The sequence below is a fragment of the Battus philenor genome, unplaced genomic scaffold (assembly GCF_028537555.1).
Source record: "Battus philenor isolate CCGP_79_NKW_IND1 unplaced genomic scaffold, ilBatPhil1.0.hap1 SCAF_5, whole genome shotgun sequence".
Taxonomy (NCBI): Eukaryota; Metazoa; Arthropoda; class Insecta; order Lepidoptera; family Papilionidae; genus Battus; species Battus philenor.
Window position 1 is genome coordinate 10,126,533 of NW_027181715.1, and position 16,712 is coordinate 10,143,244.

Below are 16,712 nucleotides of genomic sequence, written 5' to 3' on the forward strand. Positions count from 1 at the left end.
AGTACATTGAGTGAAAAAATCAACCACATTTTTCTTAAGATAATAACTAATATTTACATATTATTTATATTATAAACAAATATAGTGTGAATCTAACTCAGCACATAAATGCATAATATTTAAGCTGTAAACATAATACTTCATGAGTTCAAAGTATTCTGTAAAAAATATAAATTTGGGAAGATAATATTAAATAAAACTACTCATATAGCAGCATTGTAGTGTGACGGCACACTGTTGTAACTCAACAAAATTAAGCCCAAGCCTAAAATATTATAAATTCCATACTAAGGCATGAACAGACAGATTCTATATATAAAAAGCTCAATTCGGAACTACAATTTCCGTACAGTCAAATATAATTTGATTGAATTTGAAATGAACATAAGAATGATGATAAACTGGCGATCTCAGATTAATAAACTCGTAACAATTCTTATATAACTGTTAAAGCTGAAGGGCAAGCATTGTTAGCATATATTTTTACTATTAAATGTTATTTATAAAACAAATATTCTTTGGTGATTATAATGACAAACAGGTAAGAAAGATTTATTGATTTAAGCTTAGATGGCTTTTTTTTAAGAATATGCAAATGATTTATGTATGGTGGTGCAAATTTCTCGAAAACAGGTATAATAATAAAGTTTTTGAAAACATTTCAAGTCCAATCACCAGCAATATTTAGATATCTAAAGAAAATCTACGTCTATATATTTAAAAAAATATTGTAGATCCTGATTTATTATATTTACTATAACGACAAGCCATTCGTAACCATACACACTGACAAATTTAAAAAGAAAGTTAACAACAATCACAGTAGTACAAATGCCTGCTTTAACAAATTATGAGACCATTCAACTTTCAATGAAAGCTTTAGAAATATTGTTTTATTTTCAAAATATACATATTCGTTATTTATTATAGGATCATTATAAGGCATCTAATGGTTTTTATTATCATAATATCAAAACTGTCGACGGTTCATAATATATGTATGAAAGTTGTAGACACTTATTCTGAATATTAATATTTCCTACACTTAAGAAACAATAATCTATATATTTACAAAGATGTACAAGCTGAAATTCAATAAAACTGTAGTATACTCTCCAGCACACAGCAATACAAAAACACTTCGAGAATTGTTTTATGTATGAAATTCAACACAGAGCATATTTTTGCCTGAACAGTGTCCGAGTCTATTAGTCTGAGCCGTAAATATACGTGTATGCTAGTGGCAATTCAAGTAATCATTTTCCCTAATCAAGACAGAATGTATTCCTATAAAAATTGTGTAAGATTTGGTTACAGCTTTGAAAAATTAACTATGTCTTATATTCTGTCAGAACAAATAATAAGATTTTATAAATTAAATGTGTTCAAAAATATTTCATGTTGTAATAAGCACTTCAGCTAACTACATTTGAAAATTTCAATTCACTTAGACAAATTACCACTCCATGATTAATAACATAGCTGCCCTTGTTGTTGAAATTAAAACTGTTGAGTTATAAGATTGTCTACCGTTTTATGATAAACCATATCTTTTTTAATTGCCTTAAGATAAAGATAATTTTTAAAACGGCTACATTAAGAACCAACTTTTTCATCACTTAAAATTCAATATACAACACTATTCACAGCTAAATATCTCTACGATGTCTCCCTCTTGCGCTGTAATGGTTGCTAGGTCCATCGCGACTGTATCGACGCTCTTTCCGGTCGTCACGACTTCCCCGTGACCGGTCTCTTCGGTCTCGATCTCGAGACCATTCCTTATCGCGCGACGATTCATGACTTCTGAAAAAAAAAATACGGCTCTTAGTTTAAAAAAAATCTCTGAAGTATTTAAAATACTCAATTATAATTATGACCATAGACATATTATAGATAGATAGATATATATATGTATTAGTGTAGATATATATATACATACATATATATAAACGAAAACTAATGTAAGATTTCAACAAGCTCTAAAATATAGACATTTTATACAGTGGACACCTATTTTGGCAGTAATTAACACATATAATTCGAGAAACCTCAATTTTAAACAATTATATATATTCGATTAATTATGAATAGAATAAAATTTAACGCAAAAAAAGCAAATATATATATATATACATAAATATACCAAAAAAGAAATAGAATGACATATGAAGATTCCCTTGCTTGTAACAATCTTAACCAACCTTGATTCACCAGCGGATCTACTGTCTCTCGATTTTCGCCTCGTGCCAACAGTAGCAGACCGGGATCGCGGCGAGCGGGACCGTGACCTTGACTTGTGACGCTTTGGAGACCCCTCGCGCTCGCTGTTTAAGTTAAAATCGTCAAATCTGCAATAATTAACACGAAAATAAAAAAAAAACACGATAGTATAAGATCTGTACAACTCAATCGCAACCTGAGAATCTTATTAGTATGAGTGTCTTACTAAGAAATTTAAAAATAAAGAGACAAACTTCAAAGATTTACACGTCCAATGTCTTTTGCACAGGATTTGTTAATTTTCCTCTTGAATTTAAATCTCCCGAACACATAAGAATAGGACAACCAGAGACAATAATGACAAATATTCTGTTATTCTTTTACTTTCTTAAAATAGTTTTTCTAAGAGACAATTTTAAACTTATTAACAGAGTTAAAGTTAAGGAAGAAGTAAATGACAACTTACTTATTTTTTGGTGTTTGAGTCGAGCTATGACTAGAACTAGAACTTGAAGTGGAGCTTGATGATGAAGACGAACTGCGGGATCTGTATAGAAACCGACATAACAAAAGTAAAAAAGAAAATTTCTACTATATTGTTAAGAGATAAAATGTTAAATCAATATAGTATTACCTCTTTTTACTGCTACTACTCTTGACTTCAGGTGTAGAAGATTTGCCATTTTTTTCCATTTGTTCTGAACTTAAACCATCCTTTGAATTTTCATTCTCTTTACCCTTTTCTGTATTTTCTGGAAATAATGGAAGTAGTCAATTACATCTGCTTGTATCCCATGCTACACATCCTTTGGAAAAAGACCAATAAAATGATATATAATGTATACATATGATTTTAGCTGTACTAAATTTTAATGCTAACCCAAATTTGAGGAGTTGCCCTGCTCCCCATCACTGCCCCAGAGATCATACTTAGAAAGATCAGCTTCATCCCCTGACTCTTCTTCCTCATCCTCCTCTCCTCCATCGTCATCTTGGGAGGCGGTTGCTTTACCCTGAAGCAATAACACAACTTACATATACAAATGACACTTCAATATAACTTAGGATAAAAGAGTTATAAAATACAGACCTGTTTTTTAATCCGTTTTTTCTTTCCTTCGCCAGATTTTTTGGCGTACTTCTCAGATGGTTTAACAGCTAATTTAAGCCTATTTAATAATATTGGTTTGGGAAGTGCAAAGCTTTTAAAATTTCCTATCACAGGAGCATTTTCGTTGACAAGTGCTGTTTCACCAGGAGGCTTTTTTTCCTCAGATAATTTTAAATTTATGTTTAATTTCTTGGCTACATTTGCAGGCATTACAACTGGACCTGGATCAAAAATGTCACTTAAAAAAGGTGTGTCGCCCGTGCTGCCATCTAATTTTTCTAACTGCCGCTCTATACTGCCATCTCTATTTGACTCTTTTTCCCATTCTTCATCATTAGTTAAGTTAATGGTTTCCACGTGTTGCACATCACTATCACTTTTGTTGTTCTCTACTATTTCAACATTGTTTTTGGTTTCATTTATAGATTGCATATTTTGCAAGTTCTGTAGTGCCAATAGTAATGCATTAGTGTTAATACCAGATAATAAACTTGTAAAATCAACTTGGCCAACCGTTTGAACAGATTGCAAATTAACTTGCGTATCTGTTAATGCATTACATTTTAAATGGGAATCTTGTGTTGAAGCTTCTCTACAAGCATTACTGTCTTTTAAAGTCTCTTCTGGATTACAAATGTTCAGTGTAGGATTTTGCGATTTTTTTAGTAGAATTTGGCTTGTATTTGGTTGAATAGTAATTGTTTCTAATACTTGCACGCGCTTAGCTGGAGAAATAGTTGTTTTGGGTAAATCTAGTGTTGTGCCATTGTTTGTCACTAGAGTAGATAAGTCACTTGTTTCATTTCTTAATAGCTCAATTTGGGTTAAATTTGGTAATATTGTTTGTAATTTCTGATTACAAACAACACTGGAATCTTTTGATTTATCTTGCTCTGTTATCACAGATTGTTTTTTTGGATCACTCCTAATGGTGTCTTGTTCATTTCCTTTCTGAAAATCTTTTAACAAATCAAGTAACACATCACGTTTGTCCTTGATAAAATCTATGTTTGATGTATTTGATTTCCCATCAGACTGTACACTGACCAATTGTTCTGTATGTGCTGTATACAACATTTGAGACATTGGGCTTTGAATTGTAATGGAACTTATACTTGGTGGAGATGGTGTACATCTCTTGGTTGCCAATAGTTCAGGTGAATTGGAATTCTTGTAGAGAGCATCATCATCTTCATCCCATTGTGACTCAAATATTTTATGAACATTTGCATATTTTTCAAAGTCATTGTCTCTCTCAGGGCTCTTATCTACTTGATCACTTGTATTAAAAATGTCCATTATGCTTCTATTTCTACAAGCAGAATTTGATTGAACTATATCAAAAATTCTTGTTGTGTTTTCAGGGTTTTTTTCTAATCTTGGTGCAGGTTTCATTGGTTTATCAAAGGGTGTATAATGATCAACAGATGAAAAATTATCGAATTCATCTTTTGTGAAATCTTCCATGCGATTTGATCTAGGAGCAGTAATGTAACCAACTGTTTCTAGGTTGGCTGAGGGCGGTTGTATATTTCTAGTTATTGGAAGTGTGATGGAAGTTACAGTTGAAGTTTTGCTTTTACCAATAGAAACACAATTGCCTTTAGCCCAATAGCCTTTCTTTTTAACATTATCTCTGAATTCTTGATAATTTCTCTTTGCTGTGGAACCTAATCTTGTTGGCACATATTCACTAGAACAACCATCTGTATCATGAATAATACAATCTTGTGTTTTAGCATTCATGTTATGCAAATTTGATGTGTAAATATTGCCAGTAACTAAAGGTGACTGCTCTGATGGCTTAACTGTACTGTACCCTTGGAAACTCTCATTAATATCATTAGATAAATATTTATTTGATTTTATAACTGGTGTAGGACCTCTCTTGGCTTTGTGTCTTATTTTTCTTCCGTCTTCATACACTCTTGATAAAAAGTCACCATCATCACTATTATAAGAAATAGAGTCTGAATCGGAGCCATGAATAGAAGATCTTACCATCTTTATCTTACGTGACCTCAATTTTGTGTTCTTGAGTCCCAAATTTTCAGAATCTGTGTCAGGATAATTTGAATCTTGGCTGTCACGGGAACTTGATCGAGGTCTATGATGAGTAGAAGCAGAATGACTTCTTACCTGAGATTCTCTTTCTTCTGTACTTACAGATCCACCTGTTCTTAGATTACCATCTACACCACAAAGTAATAGAGTTTCAGCACTTAAACTTCTTTGCCGCAAGGAAGGTAACAATTTATTGGTAGTTTCTGTATTTTTTAAACCATCATCTTCACTTTCACTTCCAATTACAATTTCATCAGGATTTGGTAGGATGTGAACATTCTTTTTTTTTATATCATTTTCATTTGTTAAATCTGGTTTTTGGTTAGGCATTTTTTCATTGTTCAGCGATTCATATTTAGAAGCATCTAAATGAGAATCTACCAAACATCCTGTCAACAAAAGCCTTTGCCTCCAAGCAAAAATTGTTTTGAAATCAGGTGCTGGTTTATCATACCTTGATTCAAATTTACTAGTACTTATTTTACAATTATTATAAACAATGGCAAATGCAGCAGCTCTCACTCTTTCTTCAACAGTATATGTAACCTGAAAATCTTCCGCTGGATTGGACCCCGTGAACTTGTAAATAAAATCATTATTTGTTGAGGATACTCTATTTTCCATAACTGGGCTATATGTCTTAATAGTTGGAGATTCATTTGTTTTCTTTGACCCAGTTTCATATCCTGATGAACCAGTATTGTCTCTATCACCAATACTCGAAAATCTTTTCCTTGATCCATTTGAGTTAGCTTTGAAACCAGGCAACATATGTTCCTGACGATGATAACTTGTTTGACTTTGGATTTGGTTATTCCGGAATGCTACTTTACTTAAAGGGGGAAGATCACACACAGAACTATCACTCAGGCTACCATTAACTTTTTCTCTCCCTCTATTTTGATGAAATAACATATTTGATACTGGCACTTGCATTACATGATCCACCTTATTTTCCTTCTGCAGCACAGTGGGTGGCAACTTTTTGTTTACTGGTCCTTCAGTGATGCCAACCTGAAGGCAGGAAAAATTATCTCCACTTTAATAATGATGTGCTTCAAAAATTATTTCATTTATGTCTAACATTACATCAATTCTTCTTAGCTTGAAATTCCATTATCGGCTTGATTTTGTAAATGTTTACACAAAACAACCCCTGCAATTCTTAAATGGTGCCTCTATAGCAACTTAATATTGCTTAAACTTTAACCACAGTTTCTTGCAAAAAATGCTCTAATTGTGAAGAGTTTATTTAAAATTAAGTAAAAAAGTAAACATACTTTATCATGTGTTTCCGACTTGCGCTTGCGTTTCTTTCTTCCAAACTCATCGTATTCGTCATCAGAAGAATGCTCGCGACGCCGGTACTCCACTACCCCGCGTTCATTGTAACCTCCGCCGTAACCGGTGCGCGCTTCTACCTAAAATTAAATCTAACATCGTAAACGAAATTTCAACGACTTTCTTCAAGTAAATATATTTCCAGAAAAGTACTTACTTCACCAAATTTTGGAGCATTACAAACATTGCAAGTTTGCCGCCGGGCCCAATTCACATTCGCGCATTTATTACACTGCCAATCATCGGCATTAAATAATCCTCGTGATTTTTCTGCCGCCGATTTGCCTATTTCTGTACCGAGTTTCTTTTTACACGGTTTACCTCCATCAGGTCTCTCTTTGTTACAACGATAGCATGAAACTCGACGCGCAAAATTAATATTTCCGCAATTAGGATCACTACAAATCCAGTCTCCGTCGTTCATTATGATTCTACGATTCTTTTTCTAAATAAAGACCATACTTTACATTCAAAACATCACATTACAGAAGAAACACTGAAAAACGCATTATTTTAATGTAAATAAAAGACAAAAGTGACGGAATCACTACTTGCAAAGAAAATCAAGCTCTCTTTTGCAAGAAAAGTAATCAAGATCAAGCTTCTTGCCAGCCATGACATGACGCAAATATAGCTTTTCCGGTTATATTGTCATAGACAAATTGTGGTCATTTCCGGTTTAATTTTCTCTAAAAAAATTTTAATTAATTCGGTTTTTTTTTAAGTTTAAACATTATAATCAAATCATCACATCAAATTATATAATTCAAAAAATATTTATTGTATTTTTCAGTGAATTTATGTTTGTAGTTATCATTTCATTTTTAAATGCATAAATGGTGTACATAGCATTAACAAAACGTGTTTCCTTTAGATTGGTCTCTATCTATCTGTATACGTTTACTTGTCTTTACAGTGTATATTTATTTATATACTAAAAACTGAAAACACTAAATATACATTATTTTTAGATATTGTTTCAACGATATTTTAAAAGCAATGTCGGAAAATGTTAATATTGATCTTTCAGGAGAGATTAATGCAACAATGGAAAAAAAAGGTTTTCAAAAGTATGTGAATGAAATGGAATTGTAAGTTATACTAACAAATAAAATATATTTATGATGTAGTGACACTAACAAATGTCTAAAAATAATATATTATATTCTTTGATTAGCTTAAGGTCTCATTTTTTTAAATATTTAAGATAAAGCTTTTACCAGTCTTCAATCAGGACCATATAAACTAATTTCAATTTCAATTTATGATCCAGATTACTTCAGCATGTACGAAGTGGTGCTGCACCTGCACTTGTGATGGGTCTACTGTCTAGTAGACGACCATGGACCCAGTTTGTTGCTACCGATAATTTTAAGGTGAATTATGATCAAACTTAATGATTTAGAAAATCATCTTAACAGAACAAGTTACTGTTACCAGTAATGCTAATAGCTTAAAGGCTAATATGTTTATGTATGTAAAAATGTTTAATTAGTTTATCGGTCTAGTTAATAAACTTGCTTAGTCTTAATACTCTTCAATTAAGATGTTTCTTAGACGAATCACTTTTCCCTCAAAAAGCACACCTAGTGTGCTCAACAGTGAGGAGATGGTAGCAATAATGATTTAAGGATAGTAACGGTGAATGCCAAAGATTGTTTGTTTTGCATGTTGTGCATGTTGTGGTTGTTGGGCGTTATGTGGGACGCCGCAGAGTTGCATACTAAGAAACTCAAGTTGAGCAACTTCTGCACTGTATAACAGGCAGAGTTGCTGGCTCTAGCGGAAGCATCAGGGTACGCGGCCAGCATGTTCGCGCAGTCATGTTCCATAATGAGCGACTCCCGGTCCGCCCTCGAAACTGTCGCAAGATCGGACACCCTACATCCCTTGTCGTTAAGCGAGAAAGAGAATATCATGAAAGTGAGAGAAAATGGGAAGGATATAAGACTATACAGAGTGAAAGCGCACGCGGGGATGGAGGGAATGAGAGGGCGGATCAGTTGGCCATGGATGCGGCCCTAAAGAGCAAAAGAAGACCTGAATATGAGAGATGCCCCGTTTCATTTGTCAAGCGACAACTGAGATCAAAGTCGCTCGACGAATGTATTAGGAGGTATATGGAAGGTACTACGGCTACAGAGACGAGGATATTTTTCCCGAACGCGACGCAGGCCAACCGCGTGCTCCGCAGTGTCGAGATGAATACGGTCTTGGCCCAGCTCTTCACGGGTCACGGGGGGTTTTCTGAGTACCTTCACAGGTTCAAGCTCAAGGAGGACCCCTCGTGCTTCTGTGAACCGGGTGTGGACCAGACCGTGGTCCATTTTGTGGCCCACTGTCCGGCGTTCGGAAGACTGCGCGCAGATTCCGAATGCCGGATGAGCAAAAAGATAGAGGAAAGGAGTATCTCGTCCATCCTGCAAGAAGAAGAGGAGAGGAATGCTTCCTCAGCTACTGTAGGAAGGTGGTGATAAATGCCATAGGTAAAAATAAAACACAGTAATAGATTCAAATAGACTTGAATATGAATAAAAAAGTAAAGCAAACACTAAAATATAGAAATAAAATAAAGTAGTACCAAAAATAGTGCCATGAACAGTATAATATAATATGATAATTATAAAGAAAATATGTGTTAAATGTAATGTTGCAAAATAAAATAGTAAGGAAACCTAGAATGTAGTGGTTAAGGATGGATGTATGGCTAATGGAATAAAAGAGAAAGACAGGAAAAATTATAGAACGAAAGAGACAGTACGACAGATATGATACATGAAAGAGGAGAATGATAATAATAAAAAATTATATGTATAAATTATTAGAAATAAAGAGTCCCTGTCCCACATGAGATAGGGGAACGGGAGGTCCCCAATAGCGGGGACCAGTTAAGAAAAAAAAGGGTTGTTTGTGCTGCACTAGTAATGTGTAGGACATTACTAGTCTGAATTAAGACCTTATTCGGCCAATATATTAAAATATATGTTGGTTTAGCAGTTTATATGACAGCTAATGAACATACAATTTTTGGAAATTAATGTATTTAGTGTTCACAAATTTTATAAAATATACACATTAAAATTTATAACTTTCATAATGAGCACACATTTAATAGGGACATAGGTCAATTTACACGTCAATGGTTTACATTATAACCAAATATTTTTTCTTTCTAAAATAAATATCTTTAGTTAAAGAAAACAACTAGTCTTTTGCCCTACACTTTTTTGGTCATTATACCACCCACCAATATTTAAATAATTGGCATTATTGGAACTCTAATATTTATATGAAATCTTGATCAGTAAGTTAATTTACCTATACTGTCTCTGAATGATACACAGTACTGTTTCTAATGTATACACCTAACAGTGACCTATATTGTAATTTTCTTTTTTCTTCTTTTTACAGACACCTGCTTCCATTCCAAGACTGTCAAGACGATTCTACAGGAATATTGAATATTTTCAAGCGAATTACTTGGTGGTATTTTTAGGACTATTTGCATATTGCCTGTTAGTACAAATATTGTTAATTTATCATCATTGTTAAAACCAATATTTGCTTTGACCAAAAAGTAAGACTATATTAGAATTATTACTGGAATATCTATTTTGAGAACAATTAATGTTGTTTGGCAACCAATAATAGCCAAAAGTGCACAGTATCAGTTATTGGTTTGACAACTTACTTATATAAATCACAAAATTATCTTTTTAAATTTAAACTTTTTTTTGTAGGATCACTTCTCCTCTTCTTTTAATTGCAATGGTTGCAAGCTTTTTTGGATATAAGAAATTAACATCTGGTCCTAATACCTGGAAGGTAATATTTCCACTTCATTAACTAAGAAAACAAGAATTGGGGATAAAGCTAAATATTAATGAAATAATATTTATTTTTCAAAATAATATCTGAGCTAATTTGGTTCACTTTACTTTAGATATATGAGAACAAACTTATGACTACAGAAAAATATTACAATTTTATTAGTTCAGAGTTTAGGTATTGGGATGAATATATCTGAAGTTATACAGGTGATTGTTATAGGTGTAAAAGTTTTAAAGGGGTAAATGAATAACACAATTGTCAGCAAAAAGCTATAAAAATTTTACACCTATTGATTTTACACACTGTATAAAGTGATAACTCTGAAAATAGGTTACATTAAATTAGTTTCTTTATTTGAATGAAACAGATCAATAACTTCAGGCAGTGTGTAGGGACATATAGTTTACAATAATTAATTTTAATGTGCTACTGCTTTTTCTTTTTTAAAATAGCTAAATATCAATATTTTATATTTTATATCTGAAATGATTAATTGTAGAGGTTTTACTATGTATATAACCAATCAACCTGTATTTGATTAAGAAATTATGCAGGCGGCGAGGGCTTCAATATATTACTCATATAACCGTTTCCAAGACACAATTTTTCAGACAGCTCTTATTGGTATTTTGATAAAAAAACACATGTCAATACTTACATTTCAACTTTATTCTTCCAAATATCAAATCTCTTACAAAGACAATATTATTAATTTAAAAAAAAATTGTAGATTGGTAGCTGGGAACTTACTAAAACTCAACAATATGCAATTTATGCCTGTGCATCAATGGCCTTATGTTGGTTGGCTGGTGCAGGAGCTGTTTTATTCTGGGTTTTAGGTAAGCTAAAAACTTACTCTTACTTATTCTTTTTTGGTCCAGTCTTAATAAACATGCATACTTCTTATGAAGTAATGGTAAATAGTTACAAAATTGATTGTGTTCTTGTGTTTTGTACTTAAGCATTGTATTTGTCAGTTAACACAAGTTTAATTTTTCATCTATCATTAGAAAAATGAATTGTTTACTTTTTATTAATATTTATGTAGCAAGAATTTCATTACTTCTTTTGCACAATTTTTTGAGAAAAAATATTTTTTTCATCCCATACAATTTTTCTAAAGTATGCCACATGAATTTTTCTACACCCTTTTATATGCATTTTTAAAAAACTTATCCACATTGTAGAAAAAAATGGTGTAGTGTTTAAATATATAAATCTATACCTAACTTATTGTTTAAAGATAAGTTCACAAATGCAGTAAAAGTAGGACTAAATCTTTTATATGTCTGAATTAAAGTTATATTATAATTTTCAAGGATAATTACTTAAATTTGGCGTAATCCTTGCTATAAAAGTTAAAATTCTTAAATATTTCAGGTGCTACAGTCACAGTTGTTGCTCTGCACGCAAGCTTCTTTGACACAGAAAGTCTTCCTCCATCTGACAACTTGGAACAATTTCCAATGATCGAACAAGTCTGACATAGTCACTTGCCCTTGTATCATATACCTGCCAGTCATATATCACCACCTCCCTAATAATTTTAAAGTATGAATAGAAACTATTATTTGTGCTACAAGAAACATTAGTATTATGTAAGTTGATGAAATGGCACTAATACCTTATTCGAATAATATTAAAGTAAATAACATCAATAAATATTAGAGGTAAGATTATTCATTACAAGAAATATTTAATTGAAATATTTTGTATTCTCTTACTTCAATAAACCTTTAAAAACTGTTACTTGATCATTATACTATATTATGTCTTAATAATATTTAGGATAAGTACATTTATTGTTCAAAACATGACTTGTGTTCTGTTGCACATACATTTCTTGAATATTAAAAACCATTCGAAGTCATTCAAATAAATATTATTTTTTTTACAAATGTTGCATCGATGATCTGTTTTGTTACATATAAAATAAGCGAAACAGTAGTGAATTATAATTATTTTACCAGTAAAAATAACCATGCTACTAATAACAAGGACATTAATTTCTCAACTAAAATTTTAGAATAATCACAAGGATGGTGAGAGTTTGTAAATAAAAATAACATTTGTAAAATATAGAATATTTATTTAATAATTAACTTATGAGAAATATTAACTTGGCATAAAGTTTTCATAATATATTCACACAAGAGGATAAATGCAAATGACACATTTTATTTTTAAAAATATGCATTTTGGCTTCAACTTCTCCAATACCATTTTTTCATATTAATATATATATATATATATATATATATATATGGTACACATATATGGTACACACAATTATTCAATTTAATATTGCGTTTTACAGATACACAAAGGTAATTATTAATAAATAATCAGTTCTGAGGTTCCCAGGGACATAATTAACTGAATGCTTTAAAAAATTTTGTAATAATTGTCTGCACATGTTGAACGTAATTGACAGTGTCACAACATTAATTTTTAATGAATATTTTCACTGTTTACTTTTGACACTGACATTTAACAAAAATGGACATTTAGTTATTTCCTATTCTTGATTTATGCCATAACATGCAGTGCTGGTATTATTTTGTCAAGCAAGCATTTCTAATGTTGTAGTTCTAAATGTGAATAGTACATTTGTGTCTTTAAGAACTATTTATTTTTACTTTTAGCTATTTGTATTCCTCTGGATGTTGTAAATATGTAGAAATAAAGAGTATAATCTTCAATATTAAAGTTGATCTATATAAAAAATTATCAATATTAAAAAAAATATGTTTTTTTAGTTCTAGTCTTTATACATCATTATGTTGTAAATTGTCAGACAACATTAATATATTGCCACAGTAATAAAGATTATAGTGCATAAAAAACGATATTGCATTAATTACAATGTAACATTTCATTTTTGCTAAATACACTCTTCTACAACGTATTAATAACAACCATAATAATCAACAAGTTGGTTTATCATTTTTCTGTATTATTATATATTTTTTAAATTACTTTTAAAACCACTAAGTGACGAAATTGTCAGTGCTTACACCATTATGAATATGACCTTTACAATAACCACCATTAATTATTTAAAATTTTGTACATTGCCATAAAGATCACCACATACATCCCATGTGAAGACTTCACACATTTTGACACAAGTTTAATATTGATATTCAACTTTATGCACATAATGCAGTAACTTGCACTTGCTTACTTACTTGTTGAATTTGATGTAATCAAAATAAAACGGTTCTTGGAATGCTTTTCACAATAAGCAAATAAATATATTTTATTATGATATATTATACAATATGTAATATACAGGTGCATTAAAGTAAGTCTTAAAAAATAAATGATAAAAAAATGTGTTAGAAATAATCCATGTAAAAATCTGAGGTTCAAAATTAATAGTTTAATCTACCATTTTTAATGTATGTTACATGGCTTAATTTCATTTTGCTATGAACTTTACTGTAATGCACCTTACGCAATTAAAATACCTAGAACATGTAATTCTATGCAATATGTCAATAAATATTAAGTTTAATAATTGCACATTGTTATTACAACCTTGAAAAGGTATTTCTGAGACTTCCCTGGAAGACAACTTTAATATTAACAACTATTAATAGAATAATTATGGCTTAAATTAACATTCAGTCAAGTTCACAATATTTATGAGTGAACATTCTATAAAATTATTAGTCAATGCAAGAAATAAATTTTCTTAATTTTTAGTAATTCATTTTTAAAAGGAACTATGGAATATATACATTTTAAGGTGTACAAGTTAATCACAGTTCATATGATGGTATAAATTTACTGTACTTTTGGACACCTTCATTTGTCTTGAATATTTCTTTTTCATGACTATCAAACATTTTTTAAAAAGATTCATAATTATACTTGATTCTTCATCAAGGCACTAAGCTACTTATTTTAAATATATTTTATGAAAATATTTACTGTGTATAAAGCATAAGATCACAACAAGATGCCATTATTAATTCTATTCAGCTCCATATCTGCCACAAGCAAGATTTCATCCCACTTGTGTGATGGTGTATGTGGAGGTGTGGTAACACCTAATTTGGTTTCATTATTTACAGCAGTAAATTCTAATTTTCGCCGAGACCGGCCTGCATATACATGGCAAGGGGTTATTTTCTGTTCTATATCTAAAGCTGAGAGAGATGTGATTGGCGATGGTGTCATGAAAGCAGTCTCTTCAAAGTTATTAACTTTATAACGTCCCACATACTTGAATACTGGTTTCTTTAATATTAAATTTCCAGAAACTTTTTCAATGAGTCCAATTGATATAAATACATTAGCTATATCATAGAGCCTTCGTACTTTAGACTTGTGTTGACGATCCAGCTGTTCTGGAGAGAGATCAGTTGTATTTTTATTTGATGTATCAATAAGTACTCTCACGGCCATTTCTAAATTAATTAAAGTATTCTGTAAAGAAAATATTAAATTATTATATCTTAAATTTCTTACTGTGTTTTATGAACAAAATTACATTTAGTAAATGCTGGGATACTAATATAGGGACATGTTGCATCATATATTTTTATGACTTAATATGTATTTGACTGTACAAACAGACAATTCAAAACCTTTTACCTTGTTGTTTAGTATGATCCTCAATATTTCAAAAAATTATCAGAGAGCCAGAAACATTATTGAATGTACGTAACTTCTTAACTTAATTACTTCAAATAAAGGCACTCTTTATTTTTATTTTTTAATATACTGATAATTACTCTTGGGTCACAAACAAGTGTAACATTATTGTTACTAAATATATAATAATAGTAAAAGTATAGGTATTAGCTAATAGATATACAAATATGTAAAAATACTTACTTGTGGTTCAACTAAAAATAACATCAAAAATCTTTTAGCCAGTACTCCAAGAGTTTTATGTTTGGGTGGTGGAGGCTTAGGTGCCCTTCCTCTTAGCGCTTCAGATAATCGCAAATTTTCTCCTTGCTTTTTTAACAATTTTAAAAAAGCATTTAATCCCGATTCTCCATGCCACAAATATGTATTTTTCTTTTCATGAACAGCATACTTCATTGCCTCCAATATATTAATTATGTCATACATCCTTCGTTTTTCAACGCCCAATCTGGCTGCTGTGCTATCTAGTTGAATTTTCATAGTTCCATTACAATGAAGAGGATATAGGTTAAGAAATCTACAAAAAAAAATAATCTTTTTAATCATAAAATTAAAGAACATTTAAGAATGGACATTAGCTGTGCCAAAAGTTGATTAGAACAGCTTCTGGAGAAGCATCTTACTTGTCACATAATATTTGCAAAGATTTTTCTTTCCGATGTACGGCGCTGGGTGGCGGCGTGGGATACTGTAGTGCAACATTGGTCAACAACTTGAGATTTGCAGTAGGGGATACATAGCTTGCGTTCGTAACTTCAGTAAGGGCATATCGTTTCGGAGTAGAAATTATGTATTCACTTTCATACATTGTGAAGACATTATGCAAAAATACAGTGTCTTAAAAATTCGCGTACTTTTTGACAGAACGACCAGAAATCAAGTAGGTTGACATAAAATATTATTAAAAAAGAAACTTAATTGGCAAGAAACAATTGATTACTTTAATCATTTTGTATAACTTTATACTTTAGTCTCAAGTAATATTTGAAATGGTTAACTTTTCGATAAACAACTTTGACATAAGCAAAACGCGCGCGAACTGGATTAGAAGTAAACCGATTGAAAGTACAGATTTTACGCGGTGTAAAAGTTGACAAACATGAATTTTTAAATATTGCCTAGAAATATCTAAACAACGTTTTACTACTTAAAATTTGTTGAAGTTTTATTCCAGCAGATTCTTTCCCAAAATCGAGCAGTTTAATGTTAGAATACAAATTCAAAAAACCATTTAAAAAAAATTCAATTGTTGTTTGTAATGTTTTTGATTGTGGAGGTACTGCTTATTTTTAATTTTTAACATATGTAACATCCACAATATCTATAAATCAGTGTTTTTTTGACAAAAGAGGACCGGAACAAAATTATGAGCACCTACTGGTTTATTTTTATCGCGGTCCAGCTTATTCGTTTTTATTTTGTTTAAGGCCTCGTTATTGGGGACCTCTCGTCTCATCTAGGGAGTGACAGGGTCTTT

The 16,712-nt window shown here is 31.2% G+C and overlaps 3 protein-coding genes across 5 annotated transcripts; 1 reads left to right on the forward strand and 2 right to left on the reverse strand.

The window, feature by feature from the left end:
• Window positions 1-401: 401 nt before the first annotated feature.
• On the reverse strand, window positions 402-7,345 carry LOC137929414 (serine-rich adhesin for platelets). Its single transcript, XM_068772346.1, has 8 exons — window positions 6,897-7,345; window positions 6,679-6,819; window positions 3,314-6,412; window positions 3,104-3,236; window positions 2,858-2,975; window positions 2,690-2,770; window positions 2,205-2,351; window positions 402-1,806 (listed from the first exon to the last, which is right to left on the reverse strand). The coding sequence occupies exons 1-8, from the start codon at window positions 7,161-7,163 to the stop codon at window positions 1,650-1,652; spliced, it is 4,143 nt and encodes a 1,380-aa protein (XP_068628447.1). The 5' UTR covers window positions 7,164-7,345; the 3' UTR covers window positions 402-1,649.
• A 300-nt stretch (window positions 7,346-7,645) lies between these two features.
• On the forward strand, window positions 7,646-14,156 carry LOC137929695 (prenylated Rab acceptor protein 1). Of its 3 annotated transcripts, XR_011108847.1 has the most exons (7): window positions 7,646-7,830; window positions 8,013-8,115; window positions 10,151-10,254; window positions 10,480-10,564; window positions 11,301-11,409; window positions 11,951-12,240; window positions 12,888-14,156. XR_011108847.1 is itself a non-coding variant. In XM_068772754.1 (6 exons), exons 1-6 carry the CDS (start codon window positions 7,739-7,741, stop codon window positions 12,052-12,054), a joined length of 597 nt encoding a protein of 198 aa, XP_068628855.1. In that variant the 5' UTR covers window positions 7,646-7,738; the 3' UTR covers window positions 12,055-12,836. The 3 variants fall into 3 exon arrangements, 2 of the variants coding, with proteins under 2 accessions (XP_068628855.1, XP_068628856.1); XM_068772754.1 differs by lacking the exon at window positions 12,888-14,156 and having other exon boundaries at window positions 11,951-12,836; XM_068772755.1 differs by lacking the exon at window positions 12,888-14,156 and having other exon boundaries at window positions 7,646-7,809; window positions 11,951-12,836.
• Window positions 13,394-16,243, reverse strand: LOC137929314 (transcription factor E2F7-like). The gene is made up of 3 exons (XM_068772194.1): window positions 15,859-16,243; window positions 15,419-15,752; window positions 13,394-15,007 (listed from the first exon to the last, which is right to left on the reverse strand). The coding sequence occupies exons 1-3, from the start codon at window positions 16,041-16,043 to the stop codon at window positions 14,528-14,530; spliced, it is 999 nt and encodes a 332-aa protein (XP_068628295.1). The 5' UTR covers window positions 16,044-16,243; the 3' UTR covers window positions 13,394-14,527.
• Window positions 16,244-16,712: the final 469 nt, after the last annotated feature.